Raw genomic sequence first — 23,780 nt, forward strand, 5'->3', positions numbered from 1 at the left:
CGAGTAGCGTATGTGTGTTGAGCCTCTTCGTTAACGTGCAGAGCTTGGCTAATTCAGTATTCACAACTTTGCATGAAACGAGAAAACAGTCTGTGACCAAGTGTGTGCTTTTATTTGCGTGTTTGAAAACACCGGCGTTTGCTTTTTTCTCTCGTGCGTTCAGCGGAATCCGCCTGATATGTCTAGATATTGCAATTCCCATTGTTTGTGAGTTATGCCTGCAATTAATGGTTTAGCCCACAGCCAAGGTTATTGAACTGCTTTCTTTGTCTATAACGATACTTTAAGAGCACCAGGGTAATTCCGCGTATCTTGTCTCATGCAGGCACAAAAGCAAGGCATCTGCCGAAGAACACCGTTCAGCACCAGAGAGAGAGGCAAGGAGTGTTGTTGCACAAATGAAAATAATGTGATAGTTGAGAGGTTCCCACTCGTTTCTACTGTTGCACACTCATTTTACTGGACTTCGAGGGAGTTTGAAGACACTACTTAACTTTATCAGATAATTAATTAGACACCCCATAAGCCAGGAAATCAATTAATTCACTGATCAATAAATCCATACTCCCGTGTAACAAGAGACCTTCCAGACGGTTAGCCTGGCTGTTGAGCAACAATAACAAGAAAGCTTTAAATAACAACAACAATAATAATAAAAGGACATTTTCAGCCAAGAAACAAAATATTTTTTGGGGATTTTCTTTTTGAAAAAATGGATGGGGGTCTAGGGGAGATGTCCCTCCACAGCCACTCGGAGCTGGCCCATGGCCAGGATGGCAGGCCCATGCTACATCGGGATATTTCAGCTGCTTTCCCCAGGTCCTCCCTAGGAGGGCCCACCATGTCCCTAGAGCCAGAACATCGTCCACCAGGCTTTGACCACTCCATGTCAGCGCTGGGCTATGGCGGGGATGCTCCATCCAGCTGTGGTAGCACCTACACCACCCTCACCCCTCTTCAGCCCTTTGATGACAAATTCCACCACCATCACCACCATCCCTGCCTGCCGGTCAGTAACGTCATTGGGAGCTTCACCCTGATGCGTGAGGACCGAGGCCTCAGTGGCAACTTCTATAACCCATATGGCAAGGATCTGGCTATGTCCCAGAGTCTATCCCCACCCTCCACCGGCTCAGGCTTGGGCTCATCCATGCATGGTTATGGGAGCCTGGGAAACAGCCCCAATGGCAGCGGGGGCCAGATGCTTCCTGGTGGGTACGAAGTGCACGGAGGGAACATCTTCTGTCGGACATCAGATTTTGCCCGGGAGATGTCCCCGCCCGGTCTTGGAGGAGGTGATGTTTCGGTGGGCCATCAGCTGAACAAAATGGACGCCCACCAACACGTACCGGGCCACCATCCTCACCTATACAGCCAGCACTACCAGCCTCACCACCACCCTGGCCAGCAGGCCTCCAAGATGGGGGAGCATCTACACTCATCCTCCTCAGCCTCGTCTTCGCCCATGAGCGAGGGCATGTTGCCCAGCGTGCAACCTGGCAGTGCCAGTGGCGTTGGAGGAGGAGAGGAGATCAACACCAGAGACGTGGCCCAGAGGATCATCACTGAGCTGAAGAGGTACAGCATCCCTCAGGCCATCTTTGCAGAGAGGGTCCTGTGTAGGTCACAGGGCACACTGTCTGACCTCCTGAGGAACCCCAAGCCCTGGGGCAAGCTCAAGTCCGGCCGTGAGACCTTCAAGAGGATGTCCCGCTGGCTCCAGGAGCCCGAGTTTCAAAGGATGGCCTCACTCCGGCTGGAGGGTAAGATCTGCTTTTGCTCTCTGTCTACTCACGTACACCCATGCACAACTACTACACACACATGCACATGCACATGCACGCGCGCACGTACACACATGCACACATGCACACATGCACGCGCACACACACACACACACACACACACACACACACACACACACACACACACACACACACACACACACACACACACACGTATGTGACTGTGTGTGCGTGCACAGACACTAAAATATGATCCAAAAAAAAAACACACAAACCCACACACACCTTGTTTTCCCCAAGCACCACAAAATTCTCTTCTCTGAGTTCAGTATGCTGCTCAGGTAAGGATTTGAGGAAAAGCTAAACAATCCTATTGATATTTCCCCAGTTCATGCCACTATCTGGCATAATCTTAAACACTAGAAGGAACTCAGGCATACATTGAGGACAGTCCAGACAGAACAGGCCATATGTCCAGTCCCTTTGTTTACTTTGCTCACACACTGCCCCTATTGATCTGTACAGTAGCTCTAATCAAAAGAGCCACAGACATTTGCCCTCTTCTTAAATGAACCATGAAGATCAGCATGGGCAGCAGTTGGAAATTTAATCGCTTTCCAGTCCACAAAATAATTTGTGCAGATGTGCCATTCTGGAGCCACTGATTGATTCTAACAGTGATTTATATCTTCTCTGTGCTTGGCTGAAGTTGACTTGGCACGGCAGTTGATGTAAATTGAGATTGAGCATTCGGCAGACATTTCTTATCAACATCGTCACAGAAGCAATTAATGATAGGCTAAAAATAAATTAGTTTCTGTTTGTTTCTGTTTATTATGTTTTACACAAAGGTACTATACACTTTGTTTTTTAGTCATTCTCTACAATATTCTGTAATATTGGAAAACATAGAGTAAATGATTGGTTAAGTGGAAGAGCATGCAGTATTCATACTGACTTCTAGGAAGAAGATTTCTTTTTTTTAAAGGCAGAATGTAATCTGCTGCTTGACATTTGATATTCTTGGGGGATATGGATTGAAGACAAGACAGCACGGTGTACAGTGCAATGTTACAGTGTTGTGCCTCCATTGGGACCAAGAACCCATCTGATACACGAGGCACAGAAAGAGATCCAAGTGAACACAGTAATATGAGATGAGCAGAGGGGAGTGTGTCTGTGTGTTTCTGCAAGTGGGCTGCTCACTGTGGGGGTCTGTGAGCAGTACGTGTGTATAAGCCAGCCCAGTTGATCACTGCTTTTCGCTCTCTGTCAGCAGCTCAACTGATTAAGCCCAACAGCACAATAGGGTTCATAGGTAATGATTGTGCACTCTTGCAATCCCCTCACAATTATTGATCTTTGATTGTTCGGCTCTCAGAGCACATGTGTACAACCTCCGTTCAACAAAGTGTTACACCAATCACACCCAAACCAGTTACGAAGTGACAAATTAAGCTTGGAGATACTGTAATTGTGTAGAAATGTTTCTTTAAAGACAGCTGGTTTATGGGCACTGTTGGGCAGCTGCAGTCTTTATGCAGTGTATTCAAGGTGCATACCCGTTTCCATTTTGCAGAATAGAAGTGAATGTTACCTTTTTTTTCTTTATCTTGACTGGAATGCTTTTTAAAATATCATTTTAGCTTATTTGTCGTGACAGACATTTTTTAACAACCAACCACTAAAAATCTAAGCAACAGATCAATCATGCTCATAAAACATTAAGAGCCCTACGCAGAGAATGTATTACCAGCATACTATACTAACATTTGACAATGCTTTTCTCTCACTCCCATATGGCCTAAACTTGCATATTTTAGTTCTTGGCAAAGCCACAATTTGGACAGCTCGGCACTTTTCTACATAACCTACTTTCCAAGAGGGTTTTTTTTCCTTCCCCTGGCCAACCCCCTTTTGTTTAATTACAAGTCTCTATTGATTTCCATGGGAAAGAGCAGCACGCCTTGCCCACACACACCTCGGCCGCATCGGCAAATCGAGACTGGAATTAGAATGCAGAGTGCCCTGTGCTCCCTAGTCTGAAGATAACTCAAGCACTCTCTGCTTTACGCCTCAAGTTTTAAGATGATCCTCCCTAATGCACCACTCGCTTAAATACATACCATACCCTTCAACATGACAGTGTCAGCCAGCAATAATCTGTTGTTATGATAATTCCCTGCTATCTGTCCAGTATTGAGGGCTGCTGTGCAGAGCATCTGAGGCAAATGCAGTCAACATAATTATAGACGTCATTTTCTTTTCATAGCCTACATGTCTCTATGCGAAGACACTGTACAGTAGTTACACAGAGCAGGAGGTGATCCCTTGGATTTATCTGCAGTATGTGTTTTTCCCCCGGTGGTTTGTGATGGTTATGCTCTCTATTGGATTACTGCACTGTATATGAGATGCATCTTCAGCCCGACCTTAGGCTGTGTGGAGTAGGCAATCAGGATTTAGCCCAAGAAGGAGGCAGGCGAAGCGGGATAAAGACCACACAGCCGTGCTCCAACACTTTAAGTCGAGAGGAGGGGGATCAGGGACTATAACTTTAAAGATGATGGCTGAAGCCCTTGACTAAAGGTCTAAATGAATAAGAAAGGTCAATGTGGTTTATGTGTCGGCTGCACTGCCTGCACCCCCCATCCCCCATAGTAATGAAAGCCACAAAGACCCATCCATTGCTGCATACAGTTCACATTCGCTTAACAAAGCTCAAAGGTCACAGAGGACGGCATATGCATATCAGGAATCGTAAACAACCAAATATGGCCTTAACAGCTTGGTCCTCCCCAAACAAACACAGTTGATTTATTTATTTATTTATTCTTTATCTGGTTCTAGCAGCTCCCCCACTCTGGTGCTGAAAGGGTTAACCAGCCTCTGTGGGTCGAGGAGTCTGAGCTGCACAGATTTAATCAATAATTTCTATCAGCCCCTGGCCCAAGAAATCAGCAGGGGGTGGGCTGGGGCTGGAGGGGTGGTGGGGATGTTTGGGGGGGAAAGGAGGGGGGAAGGCTGTGAGGGGGGGGGGTGAGGGGGATGTAGGTTCAGACGCCGGGGGGTAGGGAAAGGGCTTTCGATCACGTTTCAGCAACACGAGACAGGGGCATACATCATGATTAGGGGCTGTTCCCACGATCATAAGAACCCTATAGGGGAATATTTATGTCTCCAGGAGTAGCCCGAGTGCCAGGGATTTATAGCATGGTAATTGTGAGCCTTTTACACATGATTACAGCATAAGGAAGCATTTACTTAATGGTCGGCGTTATGATCGTCGGTAAGGATTGGGAGGCACAGGAGGGACGGAGGGGCGGAGGAAAAAGAGTGGTCGGGCATCCTGACTCCTCCATCAGCCCATAAATCCATGGTACAAGCAAGCTAACCACCGCTATCATGTCACTCCTTTCATTACTACATGTACTGTAGCAGTGAGTGCACCATAGAATGCCTTCTGCACACTTCTCCAATACAGGTGCAGCCAGGAAGGTGCATGTATTCACTGTGAAAAATGCAACACTTGGAATATAAGAAATTATATTATTATAATCTATATAATATTAAAATATTGACATATTTCTGACATCTTGGACTGTTTGGATTTAATGAGACATGGTTCGATACCTCTCAGAAATGCAAACGAGCTGTAGGCCTAGATGTCTATTAAAGCGAACGTCTCCTCTGCACTCTCAAGTTGACAAGAGTGCATCCTCTAGTCAACTGCTTCCTTCAGATGGTGATTGGAAGTGAATATACACCGGGAATTAACATGAGATTTATTTATGTGTAATTCAATGTATGAGTTTCAGTCAGAAATGCAGGTGGTTGTCAAATCAATCAATGCTATATGGTGCTCTGTAGCAGTTTCATACGTGATGCTCTTTGTGATGATGATGGCACTGGTGTGGAAAGGACGGCATTAAGGTCACACTTATTTCTCAAGTGCTCTACTGATGAGAGATATTTGCCACTATGTGGTTGCTAGCTACTGAGGTGCCTGTCATACAGTAAACATCAGTATCAGTGCACAGCAGTGTGTGAGATGTTTCTCAATGGGGAGATATAAGCCAATCAATTGAACGTCTCAGTGCTGCTTTGGGACCAAAGGTATATAGCCTTGTTGTGCGCGTGTGTGTGTGTGTGTGTGCGTGTGCGTGCGTGCGTGCGTGCGTGCGTGCGTGCATGCGTGCGTGCGTATGTGCCTGCGTGCGTGTGTGTGTGTGTGCGCGTGCGAGCGAGAGAGAGAGAGAGAGAGATAGAGAAAGTATTTAAGTGTGTGTGCATGTACACCAATGCTTACATTTAAAAGCCCATTTTGTACTATCAGCAAAAAAATACACAAAAAAGAAAAGAAAAACTCCACCACACATTGCTGATTGAAACCTCTAAAAGTGTGCATTTGGGTAATTACACGAGTCGCCCAAATATGTTTTAGTCCACTTAGGGTTTCTAAACACTCTGCCGACTCTGCTCATTTCACTCACCTCTGACGTAACCCCCTTTAATAGAAAATAAATTAGTTCTCCCTAAAGTGATTATCACTCACTCTTGCCGCCACATGTAAATGACTTTTATGAGAAACTAATGATGTTGAAGTGTCTACTAAGGCTAGGCAGAGGGGAAGTGGAGGAGACAGAGAGAGCTAGAGAGAGAGAGAGAGAGAGAGAGAGAGAGAGAGAGAGAGAGAGAGAGAGAGAGAGAGAGAGAGAGAGAGAGACACAGAAGAGGATGCGTTTGTACACAAAGAGACAGAGATTTGGTGTTGTGTTTTCTGTAACTTTAGAGGTGGTGTGGTGGTCCTGACAAAGTGGATATTTTGGTAACCTAGGCAACAGGCAGCATCATGTAAAACAGTTATATTATTGACCCCTATTGACCCCTAAACAATACTGAAAACCACTGTGAATGACTGTCTGCAGCTAAAACCTACTGAACCAGTCTGCCATTTTTGTTTTTTCAGTAAAACTGAATCGAACTGAATCAATCGTAATTGCTAGTCATTATTACAAAATTAGTAAAAAAGAGTGCAGCAAAGGCATTGCAGACATTGAGCTACTAGCTGTTATGAATTCCTCATTTACAGGAGCACTGATGGCACTGGTGGCGTAGTGGTTAGGCTTATTAGACCAAATAGGCTCTAATGCAAGTTGTGGGTTCGATTCCCTAGCCGGATGGCCTTTGCTGTGTGTCTCTCTTTTCCTGTCACTCTTCACTGTACTATCCAATAAAGTACGAAAATCCCCCCCAAAATTTTTTTCCTTATTCCAACATGTATTCATGATTCATGGTGCATTTAGGCATCACATACTCTTGCCTATACTCTTGTTCTTAAGGGTACCATGGCCAGTAAATGGCCAGGGTTGCATTTCGGAAGGCTGGGGCCGTGTTCACTGCAGAAATACTAAATACAGTCTCAGATATATATAAAGAGAACCATAGAAGTCCAGAACACTGCATATTAGCTCACATCAGACTGAAATTATAACAATCAGAACCATAAAAATGTTATCTGACTGGATCAAACAAAAATCAATTCAAATGAACAATCAAGATTTCAAAAAACAAATGATAATGTTCAAATTCAGATTTTTAAAGTCCCGTGACGCAAAGTAATTTTAAATGACTCCAATGAGTCAAGTATCAAAAAAGTAAAAGTAATCTAAAAGTAGTCGAACCAAAAAATTGTAGATCTTCTATTTTCCAATAATCAAGTAATCAAAAATTGCATTGCTCAAAACGGGAAGAAAAATATTCCTCATCCTTCAAGACCTGCTATCTGTCCAGTATTGAGGGCTGCTGGAGGCCACAGCAGGCTCCTTTGTCCAAAAGCTCTGCATTGGTTCAGAGCTTAAACCGTCAGAAATGTTCGACCAAACGTCCTTTCTTCCCTTTCACAAAGTTCTTCGGTCAAACTACTCAGTGGTTTAACAAGTTCTGATTCAGGTTTTTGGCCTTAAAATAGTCTCTTTCACAAACCACCGCTATACTCTTTTTGATACCTATAATAGAACCCCTGACCGCCTCACTTCCTGTACTTTTATAGATGTTCCTGGTACGGTACATCACTTCCTGGAACTATTGCTATAACACCTTTTCACCACAGCTCCCTCTATGATCAAACCATGTGAACAGAAAATGAATTACCATGGTTAAACTACACAAAACAAAACAAAACATATTTTCCATGCACTACATTTCGGGGTTAAATATTCAACCATATTTTAACCAATATATTCCCTTGTTATGACCCAGTAAGTTTCATTTTCTTACAATACTCATAACAGGACAGGAAATACACTTCACACATTTATGCGGCAGTGTCACAAAATTAGCCTTCAATTCTGCAAGAAAGACAAGGAGAGGATTACTGACCAAACACTCACAAGTGCACGCAAGTGTACATATCACACGCACGCACGCACGCACGCACGCACGCACGCACGCACGCACGCACGCACGCACACACGCACGCGCGCACGCACACACACACACACACACACACACACACACACACACACACACACACACACACACACACACACACACACACACACACACACACACACACACACACACACACTATTAATGAGTCAATGACCTATAGTAATAAAATCCACTTTCCACAGTTTGTCACTCTCAATTAAATCTGGGCAATATATCAATATTATATTGATATGTCGTCTTATTATTAGACTAGATATCGTCTGTGATTTGGGATTTCTTAATTTCATGATATGTGTTGTCTTTTCCTGGTTTTACTCACTTAAGCCCTATTTTATAGTTCGAACATTTTCAACAATAGCCTGTCTAGAATCTCCCAATGCATCGCATTGCGACACGTGAGTTTGATTAGGAATGCTTTTCTAAATATTTGTTAATTTTTCAATTTTTAAAAGAAATAGTAGATCTACAAGTTTACAACACACCACAAAGCTCTGTAGAGGTTGTAGCTTTTTTTAAAGCAATTTCTCGTTAGTTGGCCTGCAGCCAGAGTCTATGACAATTTGGTGGTTCTTGAAAAGAAAGGATTATCTCACCATTTTAGATGCTCCTACAGTGTAATTTATTTATTATAGCCCTAGCATGAAAGTGTTTGAGAACCCCTGAGCGTGTATGTAGTGAGGAGCAATGACCACAACAGGAGGGGTGGAAGGTTAACAATGAACATAGTCTGATTTCAAAACATCTCATTCCCAAAAGAGATTAAAGCCCAACCCATACACAATGCCGTATCCTCAAACTCCTTTACTGGACTAAATTGATCTTGTAGATTTTCCTCAAGGAACTGATTCTTGAATTCTGAACATGATCAGTCTTGGCTACATGAATACCGTGAAAGTATTTTTCACAATTGCTGGTATTCACTGAAATTGGCTGAGGGACAATTTATAAAAAGTACATTATAAATACAATTGTTATTTGATTTTCTAATTTGTATACTAGTTGTTGCACTTTCTTATTTCTTTCAGTGGGAAATGCAAAATAATAAAAGGATAAAGAGTGGATAATTTAGTAAATGCCACCTTATTTCATAGATTTAATTTATATGACATAACTGTCAAAAAATATTGTAAGAAAATATGAATACTTATTGCATTAGTTTCGTGCACTTATTCAAAGGAGAAAGGGGCCATTTATCATCTATAATTAGCTCTTCTAAGATATATTAATTCTTAATTGTGTGAGTATAAGGTTTTATATTGTCTATACACAACCATTGTGTATAAAGACCCTGGTGATAACATTGGAGATTTAGCTGGGCCTAGTTATCTACTTTATCCAAGTAGGCTACAGCAGCTCACTGGCAATAAGATGTGATCGCGTGAACATCTTAATTCCTTTACTGTGCAATGAAACAAGTCGCTGATTCATCTCTTTTAACTAATCAAAGTTGCTTAGCTAATCTGTTTTCTTTCAACAAATCCCCTTTCTCCCAGCTAATCCATTTGTCCTAGTTATGCAGCCAGTCTGTTAGCTAACCAATCCACCCCCCTGAATTGTATTTATTTATTTGATTCTATTTTATTTCCCCATCTGCCCTCAGCCTGCAAGCGGAAGGAGCAGGAGCAGAGCAAGCTAGAGCGCAACCAGGGCCCCAAGCGCACCAGGCTGGTGTTCACTGACCTGCAGCGACGTACCCTCTTGGCCATCTTCAGGGAGAACCACCGACCAGCCAAAGACCTGCAGATCACCATCTCCCAGCAGCTGGGCTTGGAGCTCTCCACCGTTAGCAATTTCTTCATGAATGCCCGCCGCCGCAACATCAACAAGTGGGCAGAAGAGGGCCGTCCCTCTTCCACTGGCTCCTCGGGCTCCAGCGTCTCATCCTCCGCTGTGTCCTGCAGCACGGCCTGATGGAAGAACACGCTGGAGATGCAACACGGGAAGGTGCTGAGGGAGCAAGGAGGCACATAGACTGGTCTGGGCAGAGATCAGCCGAAATAATGTCCTCCTCGTTATCAGGGAGCGACCGAGGCGGCTAATATTGAAGTTTTTATGAAGTATCTTGAAGCATTTTTTCAAACCAAAGTTGATCGCCCCCTTGAAATGGAAGGGGGCGATACCCAGAATGATATAATTGTAGGATATGAGGTCCTACATTGTATAGTCAAGGGTGCATAGTTGATTTGACTTGAAGAGTCACACCCTTACACAGACACCATCTCATTATTTTGATTATGTAGATTAGAGATCATGAGGGTATTGCAAATCAGGAGGAAGAATATTTTGATGTACCTTCAAATCTAAAGTCATCTCTCCGATGTGAAGAATCAAGAGGTGTTGCTCACTCACAGCTGGAGAGCTCCATTGTGTAACTTCCTAATCAAAATGTTCACCATCTGTTAGAATAATTTAATTCCCCATGTCCTTAAGCCCTATTTTTTCTCAAGAATCATGGTGAAAAGAGAAAAATAGGCAATTTTTTTAAACATCACATACAAGCTTTTTTCTGAAGAACCTACTACCCCTTTTCTTAGCATATGTTGCCATGGTTATGGTTCACAGGACTACAGAGGTGTTCCAAGTTCCAAATCTGGAATTATCAGGAGGTTTCCACTGTGTCCATGACTTTCCCAGCTGTCAATCATTACTGTCAACCGGAAACCTTGGCTGTCCTTCCCAATTTTCTGTGAAGACGGTCCCGACTTGAATGAATCAGAGTTTTCAAGGAGGGAACTGTTCGTGTATCTCACCGTACACTGGGACAGGATCAATAAAAAGAGGCAAAGGATTCCGAGGGATGTGGGAAGCCGAGCCTCATCGGTGCAACCTTCTAGCTTTAAGACACTGACTGAGCTTCCAGTCAAAAGCTCCATAGCCATTTTTGACTGAAAAAGAAGAAACACCCTTTGAACACAAAGGCTCTGGAGGAAAGACGTACAGCCGACACAATGTATAGTGATGTTGTAGTATTTCTTTTTTCCACTTGCATATTTCCAAACAACTCAGCTGAACACACCTCTGCTCCATTGCAAAATCTTTTTTTACAGATGTCTAGAAAATGGAGGAATGTGATTCTTTCAGCCCTTTTGTACAGATATCAAGCACATCACTCTATTTATAGAAACACGTTGGAAGTGTGGGGCAGTTGTTCAGGCCCTGCTTGGCGTGCAAGGTCATTTTTGGTCCACAAAGGAATGGTTTTTAACATGCCTCCTTATAGCCAGTTGAATTGGAGCAAGAAGGTTTAAAATGCAATTTGCCGATCCGATCAACATATTTATGACTGCTTTTGTGTATTTATTGTTTTTTCCCTTTTTCCCCCTTTTCTCTCTATTTATTTGGTTATTTATTGGTTTATTTATGCTATCTATATACTGTAAGTATTTATTTAACAATGCTTTGTATGTCTGTGTGAAACTGAAGACTTTTTCCTGATGGGCACTTTTAGCTGTAGGATCCCATCGTAATACCAAAGATTAAGATTATCCTCCCTGAATGTACGACCTGAACCCCGTTCCCGTATTCCCCTTGTTCCTGAACCCTTACCAGTTCCTGTATCCACCCAAACCCTCACCCAGTGATGTTACAGTATGTATCTCTATCTTTAAGGCCTGGCCTTTGTTTTTGTTTTTAATGTAGAATAATGGGGATTTCTTTACTCTTGCAAATGTCTCTATGGTCAGCTGTTATGCCAAGGCCAAAGCTTGTTTGAATGTTGTGGTAAAAATAATAATGATAATAATAACGATGATAATAATAATAATGATGTGACATCCCATAGGTTCACAGGTTTCTTGTAAAGTTGTGTTCAAACCAATGCCATTCAGCAGTGTGCACTGTGTCCAGGGGGACCCACTTAAAGCGGTGTACGGAGGCCTTTGAGTGCGAGTCCTTCAGGACCACATGCAAACGTGTATTGTGCATCTGCCTGGGGACTGCATGGCTGTGACTCCCCTCACTGATGCAGCACAGACTTTCTAGTCACTATGTCTGTGTAATATCCGTCTTCCATGCACCAAACCCTTCTCCCAGTTATCTCAGTTCCAATAGGTTCTTAGGGCTGTGTCCCGATCTTCTGTGGTGCTTAGTGCTGTGTGATTCCCTGCACGTTGGCCCTGTTAAGTTTGGATTAACGCAGTTACCACACAGCCTGTGACTCATCTGACCATTTGTAAAATGTGGCAAAAGAGTGTGTCTGAACCGAGGCTGAGTTTGACCAGTCTCCACCCTCTGTCTGTCTTTAACATTCGAAGGGGCGTGTGCTGCTGGGCCCCCTTTCACAGCGTGCACTTGAAAGACGGGTGGTCATGAAAGAGGCCATCGACTTTTTTGCTGACTTCAAAGAGGTTTTTTTTCATCCCTGGTCTCCTCTCTGGATACATGGTCTGGGGTCCGCTCTCGGCCAGACCTGTGGGCTTTAGGGCGCATTCACAGGGGGCGGGAGGGAGATCAGAGAGGTGGCTGAATCATCTAGAATGGGAGGGCGGGGGTAAGGGGCAGTTGAAGGGGGTGGGGGGCATGGCAGTGAATTAAACTTTAATGAGCAACAATTGTAAGCATGCTGAGAATGAAGGGGGTTGGAGGTGGCGGCATGAGGTTGGATCTGGTCCATAGATGGAAAACAACTTTCCTTTCCTGACACTTTCCTTGTCACTCATCATGGTACCTAACCTGAGACAAGGTGACATATAGTAGGGTCCTATTTTGTCATACTTGGCCGAGTCCAAGTCCGATCCAAAGTGGAGACCAAGCTATTTGTATTTAACCAGTCACCTTCTGCTCTGCGTCAACTGAGGGGAGTCCTCTGCCTTTCCAGGTCAGCATGAATTCTGTAGTAGGCCAATGCAGGTCATCTATGCTGCCAATGTAGCCTGCGGCACCCCCTAGTGGATTTTGTATAAACTTGACCCTGAACTGAGGGCTGCAGTCAGGGTGAAGGCAGTCTGCTGGGAGCATAAATAATAAAACAGCAAAACTGAGGGCAAAGCATATGGTTAAAATAGTGTGTTGAGTGAGGTTTAGAGTAAAACAACCAAAGATTGTTGGGCATCTGCTGAATCATTGTGTATTATGGGTAGGTTTAGCAGATCCCTATCTGAAGTACTGCAGAACTCAGAGGATCTAAAAAGCACCCGTGTGGTTAGGTTCTGTGTGCTAAATATTTTATGTTGCATAAACAGTATTATCTTAAACTGGAACTGAGAAACTGACATGAGGCGGTGTCTGTGGATGGAAGTCTTATGACTGTAAAGCCTGATTTATACTTTGTCGTATGACGGTATCACGCGCCGAAAATAGCAAGCTGAGCTTGTAGATCTGCCATTTTCAGCGCGCGACAGTATAAATTAAGCATAATTGTTCCCCATTTGTCCCTGCTCCCTTCCACCTGTGTGTACATGAAGACTTTACCCATCTACCTCAACTGTGTGCGATGTTGTGTGGCAACGATGTTCCTTAACCAAAGATTCCATCCTGTCAGGGTGTCTGTCTATCTAGTTACCTATCTATCTGTCTGTCCATCTGTCTCTTCATGCCTTTTATTCAAAACCAAAATGTGCTGGAATCAATCTGTTACAGGAGCCAACCAAGCCCAGCCAAAGCTTATGTCCAGTATGTTAGAGTGTCATATTTAGTACATATTCTGTATATAATCATTTTCAAGACCAAAAAGAAGGAGGTGACAATCCAAGCAAGGAGGATCTTGCTGTAATCAACGTTGCCTATTCCTTGTTTTTCCGAAAACTCGAATCATGTGACTTACTGTAACAGAAAAAGCCCAAGAATCAAGCGCTCACCCAAACAAAGGTCAGAGGAGACAAAAGCTATTTTTCCACATTTGTAAACCACCTCACCCCACCCTCTCTTTTTTCCAAGATGTTTAGTGTAGTTGAAATCCTGTTTGATCCCACTGTTGTAAGTAGGAATTAATGAAATCCATACAAAAAGCTTTAAACGGGGAAGAGCTGAGGGAAATATTATATTTGACTAAGTCTGCGTTTCCTTGGCTTGGAACCAACCCACCATGCTTTATCGTGCCATTCTTGTCCATGTGTTAGACTTACTATTGAATGTGGCTAACCAACCAAAGGCTTTGAAAAAAGATACACAACACTTTAAACTTCAATCATGGTGGGACATTTTGTATCAACAACTAAAGAAAATCCCTTTGAATACCTCATGTGAAAATTGTTTGTTGTGATGTTGCACTAAAAAATAAAAATGACTCATTTGTAACCCAAAAGTGTATTTTGGCTTGGTGGTGTTATTCTGTTATTTTATGGAGCACTGGAAATTATGTCAGAATCACTGACTGTTTTGCATCGCGAGCTTGTAGATCAGCCTTGAGGAAATGGAGCCATAGATGGGGAGCCCATAGGAAAGTATAGAACAGACCATGTCAAACATGGAAGAGGAAGTAATCAGTCCGCTGGGGACTCTGTGACATGTTTGTTCGACATGGAATCACTCCGCAAGCTACGAATCAATGAATCCATACCAATAAGCGTCATCGGGTGAATACAGCCTATCTCATATCTATGGCCTCTTTCCTCCTACAGAGAAACACCACATACACAGTGTTTCAACTCAGTAAACCCACACCTCATTGTTCATTTGTGTTAATTAATCAGAATCAAATCAACAAATTGTACATCTATGCAACAGTATAAAATAGTTTATTGTTGACCAAATTGGTCAAATATCTTAAAAAAGTACAAACAGGAAAATAAAATAACATTAAAATGAATCATAAAAGAAAAGGGATCTATTATGTCTAGTATTGCTTAGATACAGTAGTTTTCTTGGTCAGGAACTACATGACTGGATAGCAAGCATAATCAGCAATGCCACACTGGTCCCTGTTGTTGCGTGACATGCGGATGTAACCCTGGTCTCCAAACTTCTCTCCCCAGCTAGAAAAACAATGAGTGCGTCATTCTTCCAGGAAGCTAATGGTGATGCTTATTACATCCATATAAAATATTAAATAGTTATTGCCTGAAAATTATCTTCATACATGGATATACAGTATGTAGGCCTATATTCTCTTGTTGATGTGATTTGACTCTTGCACTCATAATTAGACTCACCGTAGATTCTATGCAATATGTAAAATTGATGGCACAGTGGATTCTCCGAATGAGGCCTTATAGTACCATATCACTAATTATATCATTTAAAATGAACAGAAAGAAAGACAGATGGAGCAGTCTTATGGACTCTACATCCACTTAGTATACATAAAGCAGATGGGCACTGGAAGACGAATTAAGTGTGTGAAATCCCTTTACCTGTTTTTAACCAACCAGTAGTCCTGTCCATTCAATGTACCATAACCCACAGCCAGGACCGCATGGTTGACCTTCTGTGAGCAGCTTGGGTCATTGTAGACTCCTGAAATGATGCAAGACAGGGTATTGTGGTGAAATGCATTCCGTTTCAAATCTATGCTTTCATGATAAATTAAGCAGGGTGAAATGCATTGTCTTCAATTACAAGAATTATCATTCTATGAGTCATTTTTGTTAGGCAAATTGACTTAAATCATAAATTTGATTTAAATTAATCTTAAAAGCACATTCTTTAATTATTACAACATTACAAATAAAAAGGTTATTATTGTTATTATCGTCACAATTTTATTATAAGAAAGAACTCCCCTCTCCTCTGTAAGGATTATTATTATTATTATTATTATTATTATTATTATTATTATTATTATTATTATTCATAATAATAATAATATGGACACATTAAATAAAATGCAGGTACTTGTGTATGTAAGAAAGAAAGAAACTTGAATCTGAATAGTGCTATGAAGTTATTGTTATTATTATTTATTGCTCATTTATTATCACACATTAAATGTTATTAAAAGTTTTGTATTAAGATCTATGAAGCCAATGAACCACACTCTCTAGTCCAGTGCAAAGTCTTAAGGCCATTTTGCAACCCATGGGGCCGGCTGACAATGTGTTCCCTACCGCTGCGGTAAAAGGTGAACTTGGGTCGCATGGCATCGATTGCCACAGACACGGGTCCGATGGTGGCTAGCTTCTGCTTCAGCTCCTCTTCATTCCCCTGAGAGATGAATCCGTAGTGGGAGCAGTTGGCTGCACGGTATGTGGGATCATAGTGGCACTGTTGTTGCTGAAGTGAGACAAGACAACAGGGTCAATCTTGTGCAAGTGAACCAAGAAGCAAACTGATTTATACTTTGTTGCACTACAGTGTTCCACACTGATGTCGCACACTGAGAATAATACTACTACATACAGAGGGCATCCACAAGCTATGGAATCCTAAAAACTAAATCTAACTTATTATTATCGGTGGTCCCAGATCCCAAACACTGACATATGAAGAAATGTGTGAAAGTCCAACCTGAGTTTACAAAAAAATTCAGATGGTTGCACCTACAGAAGAAAACAAGTATTTTGACTAATGTAAGTTTACAACATGCAAAAATAAGAGAGAAAAAAAAGGTTGTTATTATTGTTGTTATCGTCACAATTTTATTATTAATAAGAACTCACCTCTCCTATGTAGGGATAAGATGCATCACTGTCAACACCATTATTGTCAATGACATACTGAAAGGCTTGGTGCATCCATCCTCCATTGCAGCCACTGTTGCCGTATTTGGACGAGCAGTCCACCAGGTTCTGAGGGCTGAGATCTACAAGTCTCCCAGTTCTCTTGGCCAGCTGGCCCTCCAGAGCCCCTGCAGCACTGAACGCCCAGCAAGAGCCACAAGAGCCCTGGAGTCAAACAAATACAATGGCTTTAGTATTACTATAATATTCATCAATTATTGGCATAATGTAATTCATTCTAATCTTCAAACGACAAAATGTACAAACATAGCGTAAATAGACAATTGGCCCGGTTTCCCAAAGGACACATGGTGTAAGAGGTATGGTGTTGCACATGCTCAGTTGCCCTCTAGGCCGCACATGAAGCCTGTGTGCGGCCTAATTGGCTGCATGGCAGCCAATCAAACACTATGTCCTTTTTTGGGAAACACTGTCAAACACAACAACATAGAAATACACAACCTAGACTAGAGCACAGCCATACCTGTCCTCATTGCGCACGTAAGGCCTCCTGCATGAATACACAAACCTGTTTCCCTAAAGCCTCTTTAGCCTACACACACCTGTCGACATGTGGCAGTATTAAAACCATTCGCAGAGAAATGTGTGGTGCGAGTGGTAACTTTCTTCATCTCATTTCAATATAAAAACTTTGAAATTAAGCAAATTCAGCATCAAAGAAATTTAATTGAATTAAAAACAATTAAGAGTGAAGAGAGCCTACTATCAGCTGTCCAGCAGTCCAAATATTATTACATTAAAAAAATATATATATTGGAAATAAGCAATTCTTTGGTGACATTTTGTGGAAGTTGTTTACACTCATTGAGCAGGTAGGCCAGAATGTGTCTGTGGAGGGATAGACACCTTTTCAAAGTTCAATGTTTAATTCACTGGACAGTGTGGAACATTGATTCTCAAAATGGGGTCCGGGGCAACCTAGGGATCCTTGAGGCGGTTCCAGCTTGTAGGTCGGCTATATTAAAAAATGTTTTAAAAGTTGACAAATTGTCCAACATTTGGAATCATTTTGAAGACATTTAACAATTCAAATCTTCTCTTATGCCCCATTCACAACATCTTGTCATATGGGGGTCCGCTTTCACACACACATATCATTTTGGGGGACTTTGATTGAGAATGTTTGTCTTGTTTGAGAACCACTGGTGCAAAATGTCACATCAGTTTCCATCATTGTTTCCTTGTCTGTTCTTTGACCAACCATGCTGGTCAACCCAGCAGACTAAGCTCAGACAGAGCTTTGTTGAGACAAAGATACTTTCTTACCTGCTGTTTGACACGGGTGACACAGTTCCTCTCTCTCCAGTCCATAGTGTCTGGTAAAGGGGCACCAGCAGTGCTCACAAAAGCAGAGGGCTCCCTCTTGAGGTCGGAGGGAACACGGAATGTAGCAAGAGACTGCATCTCAGGCGCTGACTATAGGAAAGGTTAGCAACAATCAAATGTAGCATTTACTGTAGTGATATTACAATGTTAGTCAATATATAAGAGGGCTATGGAAATCATTATCATTTTGTGAATTGGTATTTCAGGCAAAAAAACATATTTTTATGTATGTTAGTTAGACTGAACCAAGAAATTGAAAAGAGTGAGCATGTTCATGTAAAATGTTTTATATATAGTTTCAATAAACCTATTTCGGTTTTGGAAATTATTTTTTTGGAGTTGCTTGTAGCTCACAGTATCAATGAATCCCATAAATGTATATGAACAGACAGTTGGTCTTTTCATCATTACACACATACAGTAATGCCAATACAAAGAGTACAAACAGCTAGGACTGCTTCCTTCTTTGACTTAAAATCCTACACATCTGAACGATAAAATGTGCTCTATCACACCCTGAGTTTGAAATATTCAACCATGGTACTCACACACACTTTAGCTGTCAAACTACCAAGATGCTAATTCTTAGACAGTTAAAAGAAAACAATAGGTTAGCTATGGGTGTACTTTTGCTTTGGTACTGTATTTGATGCCAATACAAGGCTTTTATGTGTGTTAACAGTATTTTGATATTGTGTGGTATTGGTACTTTTGAAGTAAAACATCTGAGTACTTCTTCCAACATTAATCTATGAGCTGATAAACTCTTACCATGTCTCCCAGGTGGTTCATGCTGAGGTCGTAGGTGTGTAGGTCCATGGAGGCCTCCAGGTTATGGAGGGTGATCAGCTCCAAGTTCTCCTCCCACAATTCCCGGCGGCCCAGCTCCTCCACCTGAACAAATAGACCGCGCACACACATGCGCCCGCCCGCACGCACGCCCGCACGCACGCACGCCCGCACGCACGCACGCACGCACGCACGCACGCACGCACGCACGCACGCACGCACGCACACACACACACACACACACACACACACACACACACACACACAACACAACACACACAAGTGCATGAACACACATGCAAAGTCAATTCTTCCTCCTTATATTCAGTTTAAAAATATAATGCGAGACTGAGAAAAATAAATATATATATTAGGGTTATATATAATCTCTTTAAAATACAGTAATTTATACATAATAACATATTTAGTATACAGAATGTGCATAATGTATTACCTGTGACTGGTAGTTCTTGCCATGTGTTTTCTTCCACATCTGCCAGTGCAGGTCCAGCTTGCTGTTAAATGTGGCCACAGTCAATCCGCACAGAGAAACAAGCAGCACACTCCCCAACATTGTCTCTGTGAAGACAAACAATTTAGACCTGATGAACATCCACACATGCATCAAAATATTGTCTGTCAAGACTGTGCTATCATGAATAAAAGTGTGTAGGATAATGTATAGTAGAGGAATGTCGTGGAAAATTTCGACTTGCTTATGTAAGCAAAGAATTCCATGAAGGATGAAAAAAGTAGTTGAGACCAAAAGCGTTTTTCTTCTTCAAATATTTCAGGAGAAAAACAAGCAGCCTCCCATCAAAGTTTCCCTCAGTCCTACCCAATATCACATGTTCAGATAAACATATACCCAGAGAGGTCACACCCAGCTCAGCTGTCCTGACATGAACAACATGGCTGGACCAGTGGACCAAGCCGAAAAGTGCACACAATTGATCAACAATATGTGTCGATCAGAATGCCTCACCTCGGCCTGTCAGTGGGACCTTCACACAGAGTCCCACAGACAGACAGGAGCCATTGACCCAAGTCACGAACAGCTAGGTCGAGACCAAGCCCATCACTATGCGCGCACAACTATTGGCATCCCAATATCTGTCAATCGGAATGCCCCACCTCAGCCAGTCAGTGGAGAGTGACAGATAGACCGGAGCCATTGTCATAAGACTTCACTGTTTGTAGTAGACTGAACTGGAATTTTCCTCATGGTGAGTTGATATACCCCTATTAACTGAGGTAGCACAAAGCACCACTTTGTTTTAAAGAAAAATATTTCGATGCTAAAACATTATCGTTTCGAAAGGAACTGCCGTATCACATATATCACATACTCTGTAAATTGATTGATTGATTGAAAGTTTTATTTCACCAGGCTCATTGCAAGATGCTGTACTCAACCCTAAGCCATTCCAGCCTATCAAAATGGGCAGGGGTGGCCTGGGCCATGACTCAGCGGTCCAGGCACCTTGGCTGGTAATCCAGTCTGGCAGTGTGCCGCGGGTTCGACTCCCGGCGGCCTTTACTGCATGTCACCCCCCCATCTCTCTCCCCATTTCCTGTCAGCCTACTGTCTACTCTGTCCCTATATAAAATATAAAATACAGGCAAAAGCCACAAAAAAACATTAAAAAAAAATGGTAGGTAATTTACGTGTTAAATATTGTCACCCACTGAGAAGCCGTCAGCCTTGCTGATTATTATTTGACTATTTGAAATGGATTCAGTTTTTTAGATGTAATGATAATTTGTTATCAGCAAGCCAGGTGCAGATTCAGAGCTGAGGGCCTTTTCAACCTGCAGACAGCTTGTTCCTGTCTGAGACCAGCAGTGCCAAGTCATCCGCAAACAGGAAGTTGCAGTCGCAAGCTGATGTCATGTCATTTACATAGATTAGGAACAGTAAAGGCCCTAGTTTTAACTCGATATTCACAGACCGTTATTTTGGTATTCATAGTGCATACAAGAATAAAGCATGAAGATTTACTCATTCCTCAGTTTGAAGTGCTGACTGGACACCCTTAGTGACTGGTCACTAAGGGATGAAGGTATAGTCAAATACGCAAATTGTATGATAAGATAAGTCTTTACATACTGTATAAATGACATTCTTTGGCGATTGATCTTATATTATACATTATTATATATTTATATATATTATATTATTATAATGACATAGCCGACAGATGGGTGACAAATTAAAGGAAAGATCTGTTTGAGTGGAGAAACATAATAAATGCTATTAAATTAATAGCAATTAATTATTATTGAATTAATAATCATTAAATCTGCTTCCAGTGCCTTCCACACAGGCAGACACAATTTAGCAATTCAAATCCTATCATGTTCTATGGCATATATGGGGGAAAAGATCACAGGCAGCAGCAATGTTTTGAGCTCTGTGCCAGCTCTAGTTCCTGTGAATTATTTTAGAACAGTAGCCTATATTTGAATGTGTTTAATGATCTATATTAGAAAAGGGTAGAGACATGGGTCACGAACATCAAACTAGTTTAGTTTGCCACAGTGAGTTGGTGACTGTCTGGAGAGAGAGAGAGAGAGAGAGAGAGCTTTTGCATTGTAGTTTAATTTCTCTCATTTCGTCATGATCATAATGCGGGCAGATGCAAAAGATACAAAGATGCAAAGCTACAGTGTATTTGTAGCTGTAGCTTTTGCAGCAGCTACAACGTCGGTAGCCCAAGGTTTAGACTCTCGTAGAGGTTTTTTTCTTCGTCAGAATCGAAAAAAACCTCTATGAGAGTCTAAATCTTGGGCTACAACGTCGGATGCTTCGTGTCGGGAGGCATCCTTTGGTTAGACATAGCATTGGTCCGACTGGATTAAGGTTGGTGAGGGGTGCGTTAAAACGACCGGATTAATTAAGGTTGGTGAGGACCCGTGCGTTAAGGGTTGGGAGAGGGTTAAGGTTAGGTTTAGGTGTGCTGCCCCGTGGGATGGTTGGTATATTAGTATCGCAACGCGAGGCTAGTTAGGGTTAGGGTTTGAGATATCGGACCAATGCTGTCTAACCAAAAGCATGAAGACAAAGCGACATGAAGACAGCTGCCTGGCTTCCATTGACAATAACTGGTGAACTGTAGCTTTGCCTTTGCATCTACCCGTGTGAACGCAGCATGAGACCGGCACTAAAACTACCATGAGAAACGGTTACGGGAGCAAGGATATATAGGCCTATTCACATGTAGGACTGATAATAAGTTTAGTAGGCCTATAGCCTAATTGTCACTCTCAACATTGTAAACTGTGATTTATAACATGAAAAACCCACTATCCAGCTAAAATATTGAATTAATGTAGCCATAGGCTATATGATCACATATGACAGTTATATGTTTCACTGGGAGCAATCAAGCCTTATCATTTCTTAGTTTCGCTCAATTTAAATGAAATAGAATAGCCTACTGAACCCTAAACAAACTAAAACGAAAGTAAAAGCAAAACATGCATGCAAATAGGCTACTTAATTGACATTCAATAGAGGTTCAAGTAAAAACAGAAGGTCTAACATTATATTTTGCGTAGTCATAATTGTCATTAAAAAAACCAATATAGGCATAGCCTACTTACCTTAATCTGTCGGACTGTAGGCCTATAGTGTGAGTGGGTCTATTTGAGTACACCCAGATTACAACATGTTTCCGGTTGTCACGTTGGGGAACACAACCGTCCACCACACCACTCTGAACTGTTCCTCTTAGTTTGTTTTTTTGTTTTCACTCTTCCTCTTTTTGTTAGACAGCATTCTTGTCACGATCTGAAGCAATTATGCTACTTTTGAGACCTGCTGTCAGGCGGTCGAGCAAGCTAAATGTAAGTGTAGTTCTCAAACTTTTTTATGTCATGGTCCAGGACCCCTGATTATTTATCAGAAAATGTTTGTGCCAAGAACCCACACACATTTTTGAAAACAGCAGATCTACAAGTTCACAAGCATCACATCATGATGTGTTGTGAGCTTGTAGATCAGCCTATCAGGCCTATCAGGGTTAAAGTAGTAGGCTAGGACCCACTGGAACCCATCAAGGTATTAGGTTAAAGGGAAACTTCTCCCTTTTTGCAAAAACATATGTGGTTTTAGATTTTAGCAGTGCTAGCCCAGTGTCTCTGATGCCATGGACACCGGTCTCACTTCCTTCCTGGACTACATGTTGGGTGCTTTCGGAAATGCGCACATGTGGTCAGTTTGTTGAGTGTGGTGGGCGGTGACGTCACAGAGTGCGTTCAGTGTGTTTTATTTACGAACAACCACAGCTGTGACGCATTCACACCGGCTTCAGGGTAGGGTCGCTCAGTGCGGGCACTCGGCACACCAGGTGCGCAGCGCACTGGATTTTCGAACGACAACGCACCAAGTGCACTGAATAAACGAACGACAAGAGAGCACACCAGTGCGTTCAGGGCGCATTTCCGAACGCACCCATAGTCTCAGTAAGACAACCCTCCCCCATCCACAAGGAGGAGCAGTGCACCAAACCATTATGGGAATTGTAGTCCAGGAAGGAAGTGAGCCCAGTGTCCATGACATCAGGGCCTAGAGTATATAGACGGCACCGGGTTTCTCCTCCCATCCACTTCCACTTGCATTAAGTTGCTCAAAAGCGCATGAGGCGATTTCACTCCTCCTTCCGGGTAGGAACAGAGTGCATTCTGGGATGGATTGGGCCCAAACACATGAACGTGCTGCCATTGACTATCATTGCACACGTTCACGTATGAAACAGCGTGTCATCATGAACGTGCGCAATGATAGTCAACGGACCAGCACGTTCATGTGTTTGGGCCAGCGCTGCGATACCAAATTCGGCCACTATGT

General features: G+C 42.4%; 2 protein-coding genes across 2 annotated transcripts; one reads left to right on the forward strand and one right to left on the reverse strand.

Moving 5' to 3' along the window:
- Positions 1 to 712: 712 nt before the first annotated feature.
- onecutl (one cut domain, family member, like) lies at positions 713 to 10,109 on the forward strand (the record flags this gene model as incomplete). Its single annotated transcript, XM_079503569.1, has 2 exons — positions 713 to 1,763; positions 9,799 to 10,109. The coding sequence occupies 2 exons, from the start codon at positions 713 to 715 to the stop codon at positions 10,107 to 10,109; spliced, it is 1,362 nt and encodes a 453-aa protein (XP_079359695.1).
- Positions 10,110 to 14,868: 4,759 nt separating this feature from the next.
- Positions 14,869 to 22,622, reverse strand: LOC306925439 (cathepsin S-like). The gene is made up of 8 exons (XM_079504252.1): positions 22,535 to 22,622; positions 19,383 to 19,507; positions 18,911 to 19,033; positions 18,080 to 18,229; positions 16,733 to 16,957; positions 16,181 to 16,346; positions 15,488 to 15,590; positions 14,869 to 15,109 (listed from the first exon to the last, which is right to left on the reverse strand). The coding sequence occupies exons 2-8, from the start codon at positions 19,500 to 19,502 to the stop codon at positions 15,010 to 15,012; spliced, it is 987 nt and encodes a 328-aa protein (XP_079360378.1). The 5' UTR covers positions 19,503 to 19,507; positions 22,535 to 22,622; the 3' UTR covers positions 14,869 to 15,009.
- Between the last annotated feature and the right edge of the window lie 1,158 nt (positions 22,623 to 23,780).

This window comes from Electrona antarctica (assembly GCF_951216825.1).
Source record: "Electrona antarctica genome assembly, chromosome: 6".
NCBI lineage: Eukaryota > Metazoa > Chordata > Actinopteri > Myctophiformes > Myctophidae > Electrona > Electrona antarctica.